Source organism: Lynx canadensis, chromosome E1 (genome assembly GCF_007474595.2).
Source record: "Lynx canadensis isolate LIC74 chromosome E1, mLynCan4.pri.v2, whole genome shotgun sequence".
NCBI classification, from domain to species: Eukaryota; Metazoa; Chordata; class Mammalia; order Carnivora; family Felidae; genus Lynx; species Lynx canadensis.
Genome location: NC_044316.2, coordinates 25,212,771 through 25,233,717, shown reverse-complemented (window position 1 = coordinate 25,233,717; position 20,947 = coordinate 25,212,771). Strand labels below are relative to the sequence as shown.

Sequence of the window (20,947 nt, the reverse complement as noted above, 5' to 3'; positions counted from 1 at the left end):
AGAAATCTTAACAGTTACTCCACTTGGCAAAATTCAGGGAAGGTATTTTGTAACTTTAAAAAAAATAAATAAATCAAAGATAGTCAATGATACCAGTAGAGCTCTACATGCCCAGGAGGTGCATTACTTTGTATAAGAAACACATGAAAGGGGCACCAAAGTGGCTCAGTCAGCTGGTTAAGCATCCCACTTCGGCTCAGGTCATGATCTCGAGGTTCATGGGTTTGAGCCCCACATGGGGCTCTGTGCTGACAGCTCTAAGCCTGGAGCCTGTTTCAGATTCTGTGTGTGTGTCTCTCTCTCCCTTCCCCTGCTCAGTCTGTCTGTCTCTCTCTCTCAAAAATAAATAAACATTAAAAAATATTTTTTAAAAACAAGAAATACATGAAAAAAATGCTTACCGCTTGTTGCAGTGGAGATCATAGATAGGTGTTTTAAACTGAATAGACTTGACCATCTCACCAGTACGAAGTGAATATAGATCTACACAACAGTAAGGTGGACTTGTGCTAAAAAAAAAAAAGAGAGAAAGAAAGAAAGAAAGAAGGAAAGAAAGAAAGAAAGAAAAACAAAAAGAAAAAAAGACAAAAGCCATATTTTTAAAAATGTGGGGGGGCCAGTAAACTCTATATTTTCTTATTAACATAATCTTAAAACCCCTAATTAACATAATACAAGGAAATTTACTTGAACTATTAAAATAGTTCATAATATCATAATATATCCCAATCAATTCATTTCATTAATGCAAAATTAGGGGGAAAAAAGAAAATGAAACTCATTCACCAAATTATCACTATACAAAAGAAAACTATAAGATTATCTCAATAAATACATAAAAGTATTTGATAAAATTAAAAACTTGTTCATAAGAAATATTTCATTAATCTGATAATGTATAGCAACCTTAAAACTAAGAAAAACTATCAATTATATATAATGGTAAAACACTGAAAACCTTCACCCTAAAATCAGGAACTAGACAAGAATACTCATTATTACCACATCTACTCAAGACAGTATGGAAAGTCCTGTGCATAAGGCAAGAAAAGAAATTACTATAAGGAAGAAAAAAAGCTGTCATTATTTGCCAAGAATTTGCCTGTGTATGTATAAAACCCAGTAAGACAAATCTGTATGTCAAAATATACATAAAGACAACCCCACAATAAAGAAGAACCATTAATATATGGATTAATACATGAATTAATTGGTAATATGGATTGCTAACTAATTGACATATCAATTTACCCTGGTCACTAGGTACAATACCACCCATATTTTTATAAATTAAGGACAAACCATTATAAAGTGAAATTTTAAATCCGTATATATTGGATATATGAATATATTGAATACCTTGGAATAAATCTAAGTAAAAATTTTGACATATTTACACAAAAAGAAACAAAACAAAACAAAACAAAACAAAATAAACTGAAGTATATACCACAGGCTGACAGACTTTCTAAACTGAAACAGTTCAACTCTAATAAAAAATCTACCAGCATGAGACCTCACTCCAAAATGTATACAAATATACATTCCACATGATCAGATTATTTTGGAAAGGTATAGTTATTAAGAGACTGGGTTCTTGACTCTAGAACAGATAAAGAGATTCATGTTTCCACCTTAACAAGGTAGGAAAAGAAGAACAAGTTAAATCCAATAAAAGTTCAATGAGGGAATTAATAATAAAATACAATATGAAATCAATGAATTGAAACGGGAGTAAGCAAAAGAAAAGAAAACATGAAACCTAGTTTTCTGAAACCAATCTACAAAGAAACAAATAATTTGACTATTCCAGTATCTATAAAAGAAACTGAACTCATAATTTAAAACTTCTCACAGTGAAATCCTTGTAAAAATGGCTCATTTGTAAATCCTATTAATCATTTAAACAAAAATGTTTAGATATCCTACATAAACACTTTTAGAAGGTAGAAGAAGAGTAACTTCTCAACTTATTTTATGAAGCAAGTAACACCTGATTGCAAAACTAAACAAATACTTTGGAAGAAACTACAGATACATTTCTGTATCTATGTATCTCATGACTATACATAAAAATTCTCCAACAAAATATTAACAAATCAAATCCAGCAATACAAAATGAGACGAGGTTTATCCCAGGAATGAAAGGTTGTTGCATATAAGACAACTTCAAATTGCTGAAGGACATCTACACAGACTTAAAAACAAAACAAAACAAAACAAAAAATCTTTCACCAAAAGATCAAGAACAAGGGAAACCTGTCTGCTCTGACCACTCTCATTTAACAAGTTAATTTCTAAATATTTATGAAAATTTGCAAAACATGATTAGTGACTTTATATGTATGAAACATTATTAATCTATAATAATTAAGATAATAGGAGATGTCACCTCACATCTGTTAGAACGGCTATTATCAAAAAGATAAGAAATATGAGTTAGCAAGGGTGCAAAGAAAAGGGAACTCTTGTGCATTGATGGTGGGACATGTAAATTGCAGCACTCACTATGGAAAATAGTATGGAGGTCCCTCAAAAAATTAAAACCAAGAAACAGACTCTTAACTATAGAAAACAAGCTGATGGTTACCAGAGGGGAAGTGAATGGGGGTATGTGAAATAGGTAAAGGGGATTAAGGGTTGCACTTGTGATGAGCACCAGGTGTTGTATGGATGTGTTGAATCACTAAATTCTATATCTGAAACTAATATTATGCTGTATGTTAACTGGAATTTAAGTTAAAAACAATTTTTTTAAGTAAAAACATCGTATGATCCAGCAATTCCACCTCTGGGTATTTATCAAAAAAAAAAAAAAAAAAAAAAGGCTCACTCAAGGGGCACATGGTGGCTTAATGGGTTAAGTGTCCAACTCTGACTTTGGCTCAGGTCATGATCTCGCTGTTCGTGGGTGGGTTCAATCCCCGCACAGAGTTCTGCACTGGAGCACGGAGCCTGCTTGGGATTCCGTCTCCCTCTTTCTACCCCTCCCCCACCTGCTAACGCCTTCAAAATAAATAAACATAAAACTTAAAATAATAATAATAATAATAATAATAATAATAATAAAAGATACGTCATGCACTGGTATGTTCATTGCAGCACTATTTACAACAGCCAAGACATGGAAGCAACCTGGGTCCATCAATGGATAAAAGGATAGAGAAAATGTGGTAGATACAGATATACATACACAATGGAGCATTATTCAGGCATTTTTAAAAAAAGGAAATCTTGCCATTTGTGACATGGACACACCTTGAGGGCATTATGCCGAGTGAAATAAGTCAATGACAAATATTGTATGATCTCACATATATGCGGAATTTAAAAAAAAAAAACAAAAAAGATGAACTCATCAATTCAGCAACAGACTATACTTGCCAGAGGTAGGGGGTAGGCAAAATGGGAGAAGATGGACAAAAGGAAAAAACACCCAGTTAGAAGATTAATAAGTCCTGAGGATACAATGTAGAGCATGGTGACTATAGTTAACAATACTGTATTATATATTTAAAAGTTGCTAAGAGAGTAGGTCTTAAAAGTTCTCATCAAAAGTAAAATAAGGTAACTGTGTGGTGACAAATATTAACTAGACTTACTGTGGTGATCATTTTGCAGTATACACAAATATCAAATCATTACATCGTATACCTGAAACTAATATAATGTCATATGGCAAGTGTATCTCAATTTAAGAAAAAAAAAAGGTATTATGATATTGGTCTGAGCCCAGACATACAGGTCAAGGGAGCAGAATAGAGCATCCATAAATAAACTCACATGTATGACCTAATGATTTTCATCAAAGGTGCCATATAATTAAGTGATGAAAGAATGATTTTTAAACAAATGTTGCTTTTAAAAATTAGTTACTTGCACGGAAGGAATTAAATTTTTCCCTAACTTATGTATAAAAAATAACTCAAAATAGATCACAGCCTAAGAATATAAGAACCAAATAGTTTCTAGAACAAAATATAGATAAAATATATTTTTTTAAGATTGATTGATTCATTGATTGATTGATTTATATGCAGGGGGACGGGTAGAGAGAGAGGGACAGAGAAAATCCCAAGCAGGCTCTGTGCTAGGATTCAGCACAGAGCCTGATGTGGAGCTCAAACTCAAGATCGTGAGATCATGACCTAAGCCAAAATCAAGACTCGGACATTTCACCACCTGAGCCATCTAGGCGCCCCTAGATAAATCTATTTCTTAAATAAGAAAAAGAAAGTATGAACACAGACATAATTGACAACACAAAATTATCAAAACAAATTTTATTTTTGGGGGAATGCAAGCTGGTGCAGCCAATCTGGAAACCAGTATGGAGGTTCCTCAAAAAACTAAAAATAGAACTATCCTATGACCCAGCAATTGCACTACTAGGCATTTATCCAGGGGATACAGGTGTGCTGTTTCGAAGGGGCACATGCACCCCAATGTTTATAGCAGCACTGTCAACAATAGCCAAAGTATGGAAAGAGCCAAAATGTCCATCAATGGATGAATGGATAAAGAAAATGTGGTATATGTATACAATGGAGTATTACTCGGCAATCAAAAAGAATGAAATCTTGCCATTTGCAACTATGTGGATGGAACTGGAGGGTATTATGCTAAGTGAAATTAGTCAGTCAGAGGAAGACAAGTATCATATGACTTCACTCATATGAGGACTTTAAGAGACAAAACAGATGAACATAAGGGAAGGGAAACAAAAATAATATAAAAACAGGGAGGGGAACAAAACACAAGAGACTCTTAAATATGGAGAACAAACCGAGGGTTATTGGAGGGGTTGTGGGAGGGGAGATGGGCTAAATGGGTAACGGGCACTAAGGAATCTACTCCTGAAATCATTGTTGCACTATATGCTAATTTGGATGTAAATTTTAAAAAATTAAAAATAAAATTTTAAAAAAATTTTAATTGATATTTAAAAATGAACAAGCAAGCCCCATATCATGAGAAAATATTTTCAAAAGATATATCTGACTAAGGGTTTGTACCCAGAACATAAAAAGAACTCTTATCATTCAACAATAATGATACATACAACACATTTTTTAATGGCCATAATATTTGACACTTTACCAAGGAAATACAGAGAGGGCAACTAAACACTTGAAAAGATGCTGAACATCATGGAAATACAAATTAAAACCACTAAACCACTAAGGGATACCACTATACTCATTAGAATGGCTAAAATTTAAGACTGGCAATATAAGAATGCAAAGTAATTAAAACTGTCATACACTGCTGTTAGGAATGCAAAATGATATACTCACTTTGAAAAATAGTTTAGCTGCTTTTTATACAGTGAACATACCCTTACTGTGTGTCACATCTAGGTAATTTGTTACTCATAATAACAAAACACTTAAATGTAAGTCAATAAGTGAATGGATAAATATACTATGATATATTGAGGTAATGCAATATTACTCAGCAATTTTGAAAAATGAATTATCCATACAAAATGAATCTTAAAACCAATAGGAAGTGAGAAAGAAAAGGTCAGATACAAAAGTCTACACACTGCATGAGTCCCTTTTCAATGAAAAGCTTCAAAGGTAAAACTATAATTATTGGAAGTAGATCAGTTGTTGCCAGGGGACAAAGAAAGAGGGAAGTAAAGTGCCATGAGAAAATTCTGGGGATAATGGAAATGTTGCTGTGTCTTGATACACTTGATACAGAACTGTATACAAGTGGCAAAACTGGGGTGGGGGGAAACTAGTAAAACCTGAACTTCAATCTCTAAATTGACACAAGGCAAAATTCTTTTCTTAATGTTCCCAACTAATTAATCCAGTCCTCTGCTGAGAAGCAATGAGTTAATAATGAATGAAATCTAACATTTTGCCAGACCAACTGGGAAGAAAAAAACAGCTTGTCACCTTCAATTAGCAGCTCAGTATAGCCACAGTACACTAGAAACTTGAATTCTGATCATTTCACTGGCATCCATACTATGTCACAACTGAGATTCTTTCTGCAGAAAATCTTCAATACAAACAGACAAAACAAATACTATGAAGGCTCAGTTTAGAGTTGACCAAACAAGACTTGGTAGAATTGAAAAATCTACTTATATGGGGCAGGGTTGGGGGGGGGGGGACCTCTTATTCAATGCCTAACAGAAAAAAGATAATTCTTTTAAAACAAGAGTTTTCAGAAAGTCACACATTCATAAAGGAGTCAGTCATGCTATCTGCCAATAACACAGTTGTGTACACGCCTGACATATCCTTTTGTTCTCTATTTTTTCTCTTTTTAAAAGCCTTGACTATTTCCCTGGGACACAGCAAGACAATCTTAATTTTTCTCATGGGTAGGCTGATGAGAAAGCTTTCCATAACAGCAGCAGTGTGCATGCCCCATAACAGAAAGGATATGTGTTAAACTCAAATGAAGATATGAAACAAGTTTTGACTCTGCACTCTAGTATACACCAAACAGTGCCACAAGAAAGTTGTTTACAGAATGAGTTTTCATTAGATTTCTAGAATTTGAATGGGGTAACATTTTCATATGTTTGTGTCTGACATTTAAACATAAAGCTGTGACTTACTTTACAATAAACCTAATTAATCCTTTAAGGAAAAAAGTTCCACATAGATATGTTGAGAGCCAAATGTAGAACGTAACTGAATATATTACAAGCAAACACCAGAGGTTAGAAGAAAAAGCAGGAATGATACAGTTTTTATTATTTTTTTTTAATTTTTTTTTCAACGTTTATTTATTTTTGGGACAGAGAGAGACAGAGCATGAACGGGGGAGGGGCTGAGAGAAAGGGAGACACAGAATCGGAAACAGGCTCCAGGCTCCGAGCCATCAGCCCAGAGCCTGACGCGGGGCTCGAACTCACGGACCGCGAGATCGTGACCTGGCTGAAGTCGGACGCTTAACCGACTGCGCCACCCAGGCGCCCCCAGTTTTTATTATTAAATGGTTGGTTCAGGAACTCTAACTTGTGAACCCAGCACCTCTGTCTTACCAATACACAGACAGCAACATGCATAGTATAAAGTTATGTTACACTTTTTATGATAAATATAAAATAGACATGAATACAGGGGCGCTTGAGTGGCTCAGTAGGTTAAGCATCCGACTTTGGCTCAGGTCATGGTCTCACAGCTTGTGAGTTCGAGCCCCACATCAGGTTCTGTGCTGACAGCTCAGAGCCTGGAGCCTGCTTTAGATTCTGTGTGCCTCTCTTGCTCTGCTCCTCTCTCACTCATGCTCTGTCTCTCTCTCTCTCTCAAGAGTAAATAAAACATTTTAAAAATTTTAAAAAATAGACACGAATACAAATTGTCCTTAACTGACCTTTTCTTTACCTAAGTAGCCTGTTTTATAGTAAGCAACCAAGAACATAAGTTGAAAATTTTTGTATCAGAATAATGTGTCACCTACTGTGACCTATACCCATAAGGGAAATTATTAAGCTTCTATTAGAGAGTTTTGGAAAAGTCCTTCCGTAGCCAATGGTATGATATTTACATATTTCATCTATTTCAGTAAAGAGCATTGACTAGAACTACTTAAAGAGCACATTTTTTTAAAAGCCTCCATTATTGAAAATGCAATGGTTAAATTAAGCAATAAGGAACTATAAAACCAAGTAGTTACATTAGATTTCTCAAAAGGAAAAATATTGAAAATATTATAAATACCACCTATAAATACCATCTATAAATATTAGAGATAAACACCAAGAAAACACTAAACATTTCCATACAAATATCTTGCCTACTTCAGTATTTCTTACTTTCTATGTAATACTTTTCACCACATTAAAAATATTTTAATATATTTAATGTATTTTTTTTATTTTTAGAGCAATTTTTGCTTCACAGCAAAATTGAAAACGTACAGAGATTTTCCATATACCCCTTCCACCATTCATGCATAGACTACCTTTAACAACATCCCCCATCAGAATGGAATGTTTGCTACAATCGATGAATCTACAATGACATATAATCACCCAAAGTCCACAGTTTACATTAGGGTTCACTCTTGGTGTTGTACATTTTACAGGTTTGGACAAATTTATAATGGCATATATCCAACATTATAGTATCATAAAGGATAGATTCACTACCCTAAAATTCCTATATGCTCTGCCTATTCGTCCCTCCTTCACCCCCAACCCCTGACAAACACTAATCTTTTCACTGTCTCCATAGTTTTGCCTTTTCCAGAGAGTAGAGTTGAAATCATATAGGATGTAGCCTTTTCAGACTGGCTTCTTTCACTTAGTAATATGCATTTAACTTTCCCCCATTTAATTTTATGGCTTAACAGTTAATTTTAGTCCTGATTAACATTCCATTACCTGGATGTCAACAGTTTATTTCTCCATTCATCTACTGAAGGATATCGTGATTGTTTCATGTTCTAGCAACTATAAATAAAGCAAATATAAACACCTATGTGCACTTTTTTGTGAAAATTTAAATTTTCAACTCCTTTGGGTAAATACCAAGCAAGGCAATTCATGGATTGTAATGGTATGAGTTTAGCTTTGTATGAAACTGCCAAACTGTCTAACGAAGTGGTTTTACCATTTTGCATTCCTCCCAGAAATAAATGAGAGTTCCTGTTGCTCCACAACCTTATCAACATTTGATGCTGTCAGCTTTCTGGATTTGGGCCATTGTAACAGGTATATAGTGACATCTCATTGTTGTTTTAAATTGGCTTCCCCTGATGACATAAGATACGGAGCATATTTCCACATGCCCATTTGACATCTGTATATTGTGTTTGAGGTCTTTTGCCCAATTTTTAATCAGGTTGTTCATTTTCTTATTGTTGGGTTTTAAGAGATCTCTGTCCTTTATCAGATGTGTATTTTCCAAGTGTTTTGTCACTGTTTTGTATTCTTATTCTATTGATGGTTTTTTTGAAAAGCAGAAGTATTTAATTTTAATGATGTCCAAATTTGTTCAGAAAATTGAATCTGTGAAGTATAGGATAACCTCAGAAACATTTCCAGAATAAAGAGGAAATGAATAAAAGGGATGAAATGGAAAACAACAGATAAAAATCACTGAACATAGGGGCGCCTGGGTGGCGCAGTCGGTTAAGCGTCCGACTTCAGCCAGGTCACGACCTCACGGTCCGTGAGTTCGAGCCCCACGTCAGGCTCTGGGCTGATGGCTTGGAGCCTGGAGCCTGTTTCCGATTCTGTGTCTCCCTCTCTCTCTGCCCCTCCCCCGTTCATGCTCTGTCTCTCTCTGTCCCAAAAATAAATAAAAAACGTTGAAAAAAAAATTAAAAAAAAAATCACTGAACATAGAAATTCAATTTATGGAAATACATATCATTGAAGAAACTGCCTCAAGATTGTAGCATCAATCCCTACCTGATAATTTCCAGCCTGCCAGCCTACCCTATTTCTTAACTGCCATCCCCTACAATCACATAATTCCTTTAAATGAAAATCATGTTGAATCACTATACTGTATACCTGAAACTAACATAAAACTGTTGTTAATTATAACAAAATTAAAATAAAATGATTTTTTTTACAAAAAGCAAAATCATGTGTGTGGGTATGGGTGTGTAAACTGAATGATATACTGGGTAATTCAGTATATAATACACATGCCCAGAGCTGGATGTATGCTCAGAAAAGAACCACTAGGACACTAGACTTGCATCTCTGGCTGGGCCTTTGACTCTGCACAGGCTGGACGTGAGGGTTAAGGCAGAATAATAGATGGCATAACTACACACTCAAGGACTGTTCCAGCTCAGTACCAATTTGCAAAAGTTAGAGTATTTATTTTTTCATTTTGGGGTCTGCCATTTAAGCAAACCTCTGTCAGGTCACTGACTCACTGCCAAGATAATAGAGATTTCAGTAATCACATAAGACGATAAACATACAAAAAGTTTGGAAAAGCCATTAAACAATGGGTAGATGCAGGCAAAACCAGCATACTTTGGGGAGGAGGACAACCTGATGTTCAGAGCTGCCGAATTGCAATATTCAAATGTCCACTGATCAACAAAAAATGCAAGGCATAAAAAAAAAAAAAAAAAAAAACAGGAAAGTATGGCCTATTCATAGAAAATAAATTGAGAGGCGGGGCGCTTGGGTGGCTCAGTTGGTTAAGCGTCTGACTTTGGCTCAGGTCACGATCTCGAAGTCCGTGAGTTCAAGCCCCGCTTCAGCTCTGTGCTAATAGGTCAGAACCTGGAGCCTGCTTCTGATTCTGTGTCTCCCTCTCTCTCTACCCCTCCCCCGCTTGCACTCTGTCTCTCTCTCTCCCTCTCTCAAAAATAAATAAACATTAAAAAAGAAAAAGAAAGAAAGGCACCTGGGTGGCTCAATTGGTTAAGTGTCCAATTTGGGCTCAGGTCATGATCTCACGGTTAGTGAGTTCGAGCCCCATGTCAGGCTCTGTGCTGACAGCTCAGAGTCTGGAGCCTGCTTCGGATTCTGTGTCTCCCTCTCTCTATGCCTCTCCCCAGCTCATGCTCTAAAATAAATAAATGTCTCTCAAAAATAAACATTAAAAAAAAATTTTAAGGAAATTAATTGAAAGAAACTATCAGAGGAAACCAAAACATTGTATTTCTCACCATACAAAGAATTTAAATCAATTGATTTAAATATTATGCTCATAGAGCTAAAAGAAACTACAAGAGAGAAAGATGAACAAATTGAGAATATCAATAAAGATCTAGAAATTATGAAAAAAGAAATCACATAGAAATAATGGAACTAAAAAGTACAATAATTAAAATGGAAAACACAATAAACTTGAGAAAGAAAGAAAGAAAGAAAGAAAGAAAGAAAGAAAGAAAGAAAGAAAGAAAGAAAAAGAAAATGGCTTTCGTGATGGCTAACACTTATCAAATGCCTATTCTGAGCCAGACACTTCACATGGTTGGTATCATTTATACTTAACAGTAATCCTATGATCGAAGTGCTATTATGATCTCCATTTTTCAGAAAAAGAAGCTGAGACTTGGAGAAATTGAATAACTTGCTAAGATCATACAGCTATCAAGTGGTTTCAAATCCAGTTCCATTGGATTCCAGAGCCTGAACTCCTTACTACTGTCATGCTGGGCTGCAATTTCTCACAGTCAGGAATTCAAATAGAAACAAGTCCAGCTGGAACTTACGAAAAGAACAGAGTCCAAGGTAGTGAGGAGGACACCATTAAACTAGCTGACCAGAGAGTGCAACCTGGGAAGGGAAGCTGTTGTGACCAAATCACATGGTCATGATTTAAATGGAATGGAAGGTACTGAGTGCAGAAGTGCTCTAGGGAGGGCAAAGAACGAGTTCAATGACTACAAGGATGATGGAGACAGCATATAAGAATGATGCCATTAGAGATGAAGAATGCTATGTGGAAAGCGGCTTGTGCTGGTCTGTGACTTCTGTGAGTTTAAAGGGGCTAGCTCTTCTATCTCCTGCCATCATCTTCTTCAACATTGTGTTGATTTCCTGATTTTACAAAACTCATCAGAGTCCTGACTTCACAGTTTTGTTCTCCTCCTGGTCATTCAAGTACAATTTATATTAAGTTTAAATCTGTTTTTAAACATTCTCCCCAGTAGTTCTGGGTTCCACTGGGACAAAATTCAGGTAGTAATTTGGGGAGGGGAGTATATTTGTGCCACACAGGCACCAGCTTATTTCTCTTTGGTTTCAAAGATCTCTATTGGTAGGGAAATTACATCCAAGAATGCTCAGCTCTAATATATGTGATATTGCATGCTTGAGGGGCTTTAATAATGATGATTCACATATTTCAAACATTAAAAAGTGACTTTAATGTTCAAAAAATAAAATAAAGTGGAAAACACACTAAAGGTTTCAAAAGCATATCTGAGTATCAGAATAGGCAGAAGATAGAATGTGCAAACTTGAAAATAAGACAACTGAAATTATACATCAGAGGAAAATTAAAAAAGAATGAAGAAAAATTAACACAGCTTATGAGCAACACTATAAATCAACTAAAGTTAGCCAATTTACAGAAGACTCCACCCAACAAAAGAATACATATTCTTCTGAAGTGCACATGGAACATTCTATAGGGTACACCATATGTTAGCCACATAACAAGTCTCAATAAATTTAAAAACAATGAAAACAAGCTTTCTAACCAAAATGGAATGAAATTGCTAATCAAAACCAGAAGGAAAACTGGAAATTCACAAATATGTTGAATTAAACACCTCTTAAACAATCACTGAGCCACAAGTATGTGGGATTAAACAATAAACTCTTTAACAATCAACACCACATTAACGGAATGCAGGGGGCAGGGGAGTAGGGGAGGAACACATGATCATCTCAAATGATACAGAAAAAGCACTTCCCGAAAGTCAACATCCTTAAATGATAAAAACACATAAGAAACTAGGAATAAAAGAAATTTTCTAAATATCATAAAGGGCATTTATGAAACACCCAGAGCTAACATATTCAATGGCAAAAGACTAAATGTTTTCCTCCTAAATTCAGGAAAAAGAAAAGGATGCCCACTTTTAACACTGCTATTCAACATTATATTGAAAGATCTAGCAAAAGCAGCTGGGCAAGAAAAAGAAATTAAAAGCTTCTAAATTGGAAAAGAAGTTTTATTAACTTGCTCTATTCACAGACAACATGATCCAATACATACAAAATCCCAAAGGATCCAAAAGAAATAATACTAGAACTGATAAATTCATGAAAGCTGCAGAGTATAATATCAAACATATAAACCAGCAGTTATCAATCCAAAAGAGAAATTAAGAAAGCAGTTCCATTAACAACAGCAATGCAATCTCTATCAAAATTCCAAAGATGTATTTTTTTTTTGCAGAAATGAAAAGCAAACCTTAAAAAGCAAGTAGAAATGCAAGAGGCCCCAAACAACCAAACAATAATGAAAAAGAACAAACTTGGCAAATTCACATTTCCCAATTGCAAAATTTACAACAAAGTGATTTTAATCAAAACACTGAAATAGTGAAATAATATTAGAGAGATAAACCAATGGAACAGAATTAGGATTCCAGAAACAAACACATACCTCTATGATCAATTAGTTTTTGAGAGAGATGCCAAATCTATTCAATGAGGGGGAAAAGAGTATCTTCAAAAATGGTGCTGGGTAAACTGAAAGTCCATGTGCAAAAGAATAAAGTTGGACTCCTATCTTACATCATATATAAAAATTAACTAAAAATAAATTAAAGACCTAAATATAAGAGCTAAAACTCTAAATTCTTAGAAGGAAAAAAAAGAGAGATAAATCTTCATGACCTTGGATTTGGCAATATTCTTAGATACAAGACCAAAAGCACAAGCAACAAAAGAAAAAATAGATAAATTGGATTACATCAATATTTTGTGCACAAAACTTTTGTGCATCAAAGGGCATTATAAAATGGCGCCTGGATGGCTCAGTCGGTTGAGCATCTGACTCTTTATTTCAGTTCAGAGCATAATCTCACAGTTTGCGAGTTTGAGCCCCACAGTGGGCCCTGTGCTGACAGTGTGGAGCCTGCCTGAGATTCTCTCTTTCTCTCTGCCCCTTCCTTGCTTGCACACATGCTCTGTATCTCTCAAAAATAAACATTCTTTTAAAAACGGGGTATTATCAAGAAAGTGAAAAGACAACCTAAAAAAAATGAGACAATATTTGCATATCAGAGATCAGATAAGGGTCTAGTACCCAGAATATGTTGAATTCTTACTATTCAACAACAAAAAGACAAACAACCCCATTTACAAAAGGGCAAAGGATATGATTAGACATTTCTCCAAAGAAGACAGAGATATGGCCATCAAACATATGAAAAAATGCTTAACATCATTAGTCATTAAGGAAATGCAAATCAAAACCACAATGAGATACCACTTCACACCCACTAGGTTGGTCATAATAAAACAACTGAAAAAGAGCAAGCATCAGCAAGGATGTAGAGAAAGTGGAACCCTGGTCTGTTGCTGGTAGGAATGTAAACTGGGTGCAGCCTCCACGGAAAACAGTTTGATGGCTCTAGACATATGGGGTGCCTGGGTGGCTCAGTAGATTGAGCGTCGAACTTCGGCTCAGGTCATGATCTCGTGGTCCATGAGTTCAAGCCCCACGTTGGGCTCTGTGCTGACAGCTCAGAGCCTGGAGCCTGTTTCAGATTTTGTGTCTCCCTCTCTCTCTGACCCTCCCCCGTTCATGCTCTGTCTCTCTCTGTCTCAAAAATAAATAAACGTTAGAAATACATGAACATTAATATCAGCATTATTCATAACAATCAAATTAGAAACAACCCATTCATCCCTTTAACTGATGAAAGCATGAACAAACTGTGGTATACACATATGATATAATATTATTTGGCCTTAAAATGAAGTTCCAATTATACGACATTCTGGAAAAGGCAAATTTATGGAGATAATAAAAGAAGATCAGTGCTTGCCAGAAGTCAGGGAAAGAGTGAAGGATGAATAGGCAGAGCACACAGAATTTTTAGAGCAGTGAAAATACTCTGCTTGATACAATAATGACAGATACATGCCATTATCCAGTCTGAGAAACACAGTAATATTATTAAACAAGACAGTCAGTGGGAGCATCTATGTGTATATATTCAACCATATTGATAGAAAAAGGTAATAAATAAGTAGAAAAGGAAACTTGACCTAGAGAATAGAACAGAAGATGGAACCTTGGGAAATAATCACATTTCAAAAATATTATAATATTATTATGCTTTATCAAAATTATCTATTTTCAAGTCTCCAATATACTGCAATCATGTTCAAGCCACTAATGACATATTCATTTTTCATGCCCTCATCATGTGCCTAGAACATAGTATACCATCAATAAATATTTTTGAGAGTAATCAGAGTGAATGAAGGAAAAAGAAGATGTTCAGAAACAGAGTGTAATGAGCAGTGCCCACAATTAAGGACTATCAGTGTAAGGATTTGTGATCTGTTTCATTATATCACACTCAAGAGTTACAAACTTAAAACTCTATCTACTTTGCCATAGTAATCTTAAACAACATCTCCGATCATTTATTTCTGTTTCAGAAACTTTCAAAGGCACTCACTCTCACAGAATTTATTCAACAATTTGTTCAACCTTTCATCTAAGCAGATAAAGCCCTCCATGATATAGACTCAATTTTTTAAATATTAATTGACACTCTATCCTTTATTTTATTTTTCTAGAGGAAGTGTGTGAGGAGAGGGGCAGAGGAAGAGAGAGGCGGGGAGGATGCGCGGTAGAATTTTAAGCAGGCTCCATGCTCGGTGCAGAGCTGGACGCGAAGCTTGATCCCATGACCTGGGGATCATGACCTGAGCCAAAATCAAGAGTCAGATGCTCAACCGAGTCACCTAGCCCATGTACCATTAGTGCCTTTTTTTTTTTTTTTTAAACTCATGGTCTCTATCTACCTGGTTCTATTCCATCCCCAACTCCACACACCTAAATCTAAAACATTCTTCAGAATAAGCACAATAACATCCTCCTAGCTTGAAGTACTTGCTTCTTTCTTTGAAATCTCATGAATCTGCCAGGTCAATTAAAGATCTACCAGCCACAATCGACTTACTGAGAAATGTCCTACTAACCATTCCATGACTAGTCAGCAGTCTTAAAAGGCCATGCTGTTTGCTACAAAGGCCCTCCCCTTAGACTAGAGGATGTATCTGACTTAAGGACAAGCAACCTATGGGTAGCTGTAGTATAAAACTGTATCCATATAGAGATGTACCATAGCACCTTAAAAAAGGGGAAAAAAAGAGAGAATAAAAAAAAAGAACTATAGGGGCGCCTGGGTGGCTCAGTCGGTTAAGCATCCGACTTCAGCTCAGGTCACGATCTCGCTGTCAGTGAGTTCGAGCCCCGCGTCAGGCTCTGGGCTGATGGCTCAGAGCCTAGAGCCTGCTTCGGATTCTGTGTCCCCCCCTCTCTCTGCCCCTCCCCCGTTCATGCTCTGTCTCTCTCTGTCCCAAAAATAAATAAACGTTAAAAAAAATAAAAATTAAAAAATTAAAAAAAGAACTATATTCAGAGAAAAGAGGATTATAGGTGATGGCAGTATATCCTAACACTTCATATATCACATATTTAAAATGGTTAAAGAGCAATAACATTATAAAGCAATATGGAAGTAAACAATGAACAAAATACAGTGTCAAAATTAGGTTTTATTTTCAGAATGATGGAAGAGAATTATTGCCTTTTATCTTTTCATTAATCTATTCATTTGATAAATTTAATTACTAATCTCTGTGCTGGGTATTCTGAACAAAAAGGCCAAAGATCTTTCCCTTATTGAGTATATTCTAGTAGATGAAGACAAACATAAATACATAAATAAGTGAAATAAACCAAATGATTTGATCGTTGGTGAATATTGGTGAATAGTATGAATAAAGAAAAACACAGCAGGTTAAAAGAATAAGTGCAGGGGATGAAAGGATATGCCTCACTGCTCACAAAGTCTTATGAGGATTAGAGAGTAAGAATTAGAAATAGCCTGGGTGTACTGGTGTCTTCTGAGGACTAATATAAACCTGTAAACAGGCACAATCTGTCATTATGGTCACAAAGTATATAATGGCAGTGTGATTAAGAGTGTAGGGAGAAGAGCAAGAGAGCACATCTTGTCTGGAGTATGGAAATGAGATTTCCTCTTCACTGAACAGTGACACAGACACTAGGGAAAGAGGAATTACATATTTTAAGCCAATTTTTTAAACAACAAATACTACATAAAACAACAATCAAAAAGGCACATAAAAATTAATAAAGCTAAGAGAATACAAAGATCAAATTAAGGGAGTATTATTAGGAAATTTTGTCTTTTGAAAGAAAGCCAGGCTGTAGATATGAAGGAATTAATTTTCAATACAATGGCAGAATCTAAGAATATAAAAGACAGACCATAGAAACTGGACACCAGAGTAGGAAGAAAGAAAGAGAGAAGGGGAAAGTACCCTATACATCAATAAGAAAACAGAAAAGTGGAGAAAGAACTATATCCCACCATAAGAGGTCAGACAGAATCCCTATTCCACAAAGTATGAGGAATATTGGGAAGGAGAAGAAAAATGGCTTAGAACTAGCTATGGTCAGGGTTCTAAATAGAAAGTTGAAAAAACTTGTTTTAGCCCACCTTCTATTTTCTATCATCATATAGGCTGTTAGTACCTTGGCCCCAAAAGTTAACACCAGAGTAATATTAAGGGCCAATACCACTGCATATGATATTCTATGAAGTAGCATTCTTAACATCATCAATGATTACAAGATTCCTAATAAATTTACCAAATAATGTATGGCTGTCCACTACCAACAAACTGAAATGAAATTCCACTGCAATCAAAAAGAGAGGTGGGGGGGAGGGGAACAGGTTAAACTGGTGATTAAGGAGTACACTTGTGATGAGCACCAGGTGTCATATGTAAGTGTTGCATCACTAAATTTTATACCTGAAACTAGCATTACACTGTATGTTAACTGGAATTTAAAAAAAATTGGGGGTGCTTGGGTGGCTCAGTTGTCAAAGCGTCCAACTTTGGCTCAGGTCATGATCTCACGCACGGTTTGTGAGTTCGAGCCCCACATCGAGCTCTATGCTGACAGTTCAGGGCCTGGAGCCTGCTTCGGATTCTGTGTCTCATTCTCTCTCTGCTCCTCCCCCATTTGTGCTCTATCTCTCTCTGCCTCTAAAAAATAAATAAATGTTGAAAAAAATTTAAAAAGAAACATCACCTATTTTAAAAGATTATTATCCAATGATCTATGGTTAAAGAGTGGTAGGATTTACCTCTCACTCACTTCTAGTGATAAGTAATATTGACCAAATAATTAGTTCCAAAGTAGAAAAGTTAAGAAATATGAAAAAATATGAAAAACATTGAAAACCAAAAAATACACTGAAAAATCTGTAAGTCACTAGCAGTTGTTTTATGTTTTATAATTATTTTCAGATAAAGATAACTGAAGTAAACATACATGAAGAAGAGTGTACAAGTTGATGAATTCTAAGGTGAAGTCTTGGTGAATTTTCATAAGGTAGATACACATATGTAACTCTACACAGATAGAAAAATACATTTCCAGTATCTCAGAAATGTTCCTCATGCCTCAATAAGTTACCATTACTAGTCCCTATCCTCTCAAAGGTCATCACTATAGTCTCTCTTTGGTGGTCTGATTAAGTAATTAAGCAGCCATGTGGGAGAAGCCCCCATGTCCAGGAACTGCAGACAGCCCCTAGCACATAGCCAACAGTATTTCAGAGCCCTCAATCCTAAATCTACAAAAGAAATGAACCTGACTAAATTTAGAAATGGACTCTCTTCCAGTCAAGACTGCAGATAAAAACCCAATTCTGTGGACATCTTGACAGCAGCCTTTTAAGTCCCTACACTGAAGACCCATTTAGTTGTGCCTGGACTGCCAATCCATAGAAACCATGAAATAATAAGTGTTTGTTGTCTTACGACATTAAGTCTGTCATAATTTCTTACACAGCAACAAATAACCAATAAAGACCTTCTCCCTCTTTTGTTCACAGTGATCTTTAAATACAGTACAATCCCAAAGACCAGTAGGATTTTCAATGGAAATATAAAAGTTTAAGTCCTTCTGCCATTGTACTACTTCAAATAACATCAGGCTGTCTTTTCATTTCACTGTATTTAACGATTAAATTTCAGCAGTGTAACTAGAATTATGATTTACTGTTTACTAGTTTATAAATTTCTTAAAGTATAACATGAACAATTAAACCAATACATATTTAAATACATTTTTTGTTTTAATTTCACTAATATAAACCATTCTGAAACAAATCTGAGTGGACTTCCATTTTTCAGGTTCTTCTATGACACACTAACATTATTGGTATCCTAATCCACTTTTATTAAGACAACAGAGACAGTTTCCAAAATAATAAAACTGGAAAACTACTGAGCATTAAGCACTTTTAATCAAAAATTTATTTTAATTTTCTTAAGTTATATCAAGAAATTGTTCTTAATAAATTGAGGTCGTGCAGTTAAAAGATTTAGCCAAATATACATAACCACATCATTTGGCTAAGTGATCATCAGACTCTAAATCTATTACTTCAGAATCGTTTTATATACAAATAATATTATACATGTTGTAAACATGGGAAAACATTCTGACAGTGTTTCAGATTCAACAATTACAACATAAGGAAAAAATCAACAATATGGTGAAGCCTAGCCAAATAAACAACTAAAAGGAGCACTGAGTTGGTCAAAGGACAGGAATTAAATAAGATTTTTAGGTATGTATAGTTAAGTATTCCTGTTAAAGTACATCTTTCCATGGAAGAATCAATAATTCCTTCCCATTACTAGTCCCCATCCTCTCAAAACTAGGTTATCAGCATCTAGAAAATGAGGAATGACCTAGGTATCTTAGGCTTTTTGTGAAGACTTAGTATGATGTTGACTACTTTGGCATTTTTTAAAATAATGTATGAACAGGGGTCCCTCGGTAGCTCAGTCAGTTAAGCATCTGACTCTTGGTTTCAGCTCAGGTCATGATCTCATTGTTCAAGAGTTTGAGCCCTGCATTGGGCTGTGTGCTGATAGCACTGATTGAGCTATGATTGCAGAGCCTGCTTGGAATTCCCTCTCTCTGTCTCTCTCTGTCTCTCTCTGTCTCTCTCTCTCTCTCTCTCTCTCTCTCTCTCTGCCCCTCCGCTGCTCATACTCCCTCTCACTCGTGTTCTCTCTCTCTCTCAAAATAAACATTTAGAAATTAAAAAAAATAATGTATGAACAAATGATGATGGCATCCTTACACGTTATCTTTGAAATTTGAAGACTGCCTAAAAATGGTGTATTAGATACAAAACTATCTATTGTGCCTGATGGAAAACAATAATTACACATAATACAATATTAAACTCCTAAGCTCAAATTTATAAATCTCTACCAAAAATACTTAAAATTTCACTCTCACAATCTACTTTCAATTTTTATAACAATACATTTTTTATTTTCATATATTTTATCAGAATCATAGCCATTTCTTACCATGGATGATGTTTTCAAAATAGTATTTTTGTAATGCAATACAATGAGCATCATGTTAAAGCAATGTGAAATATGGCTTTTATGATTTGAAAATTCTAAACATTAATACCATTTTTCTTTACAAAGACTTCTATTATTTTTATTCATGATATTTAACAGATTGAACCAAAATTAGGAAAAGCGGAACAAAGTATTGGAGAAAGTGACATTTTCCAAGAATGTGCATGTATAAACTGAAACACAAAATAGCAAAGACATTTTAAATCTACCACAAATTGCAAGAAGCATGGAAACACTTATTTTTAAATGGGAAAAAGCTGCACAACCTTCAACATGTGTTACTGAATCTAATCCTTTAAATGTAAGAGGAAAATTTTTGATAGTATTACATTAGTTGTATTCTTAGTCAGCTCCTAAAGAACAAAAGCCAGTTGGTCACGTTTTTTATTAAGTAATTAAAAACAAAAGCAAAGAAATGGAAACTTAACCATATTAAAAGCTAAATTTGTGATTAGCCTCATTAATAATAACATTTTTCTTTTGTAAAGTGCTGAATAAATACTGGGTAATTAAACCTCCCAACATTCCCATACATTGAGAGAATGGTATTAATGATGCTTTTATATGGGGTGGTAATCATGCAGGAAGAAGTAATATCTTCACATAAAAATAGGAGGTAATGTTAGAATCAGGGTTGGAATCAGATATTCTTCAATAGTGATCCTCATCTAACATACCATTAGGAGGAGGCAGCCAAAGGCATAATACGTTGTATTTTTTAAATAAGTTTTTATTATTATTTTTCTAACGTTTATTTATTTTTGAGACAGAGAGAGACAGAACATGAACGGGGGAGGGGCAGAG

The 20,947-nt window shown here is 35.1% G+C and overlaps 1 protein-coding gene across 10 annotated transcripts in view; it reads right to left on the bottom strand.

The window, feature by feature from the left end:
* BCAS3 (BCAS3 microtubule associated cell migration factor) overlaps positions 1 to 20,947 on the bottom strand; it is a 619,432-nt gene that overhangs the window by 473,664 nt on the left and 124,821 nt on the right. For all 10 annotated transcript variants that reach the window (XM_030295988.1, XM_030295991.1, XM_030295990.1 and 7 more), the window contains one exon: positions 402 to 509. In XM_030295988.1, coding sequence (XP_030151848.1) covers positions 402 to 509 — 108 coding nt within the window. The remainder of the gene's footprint in view (positions 1 to 401; positions 510 to 20,947) is intronic.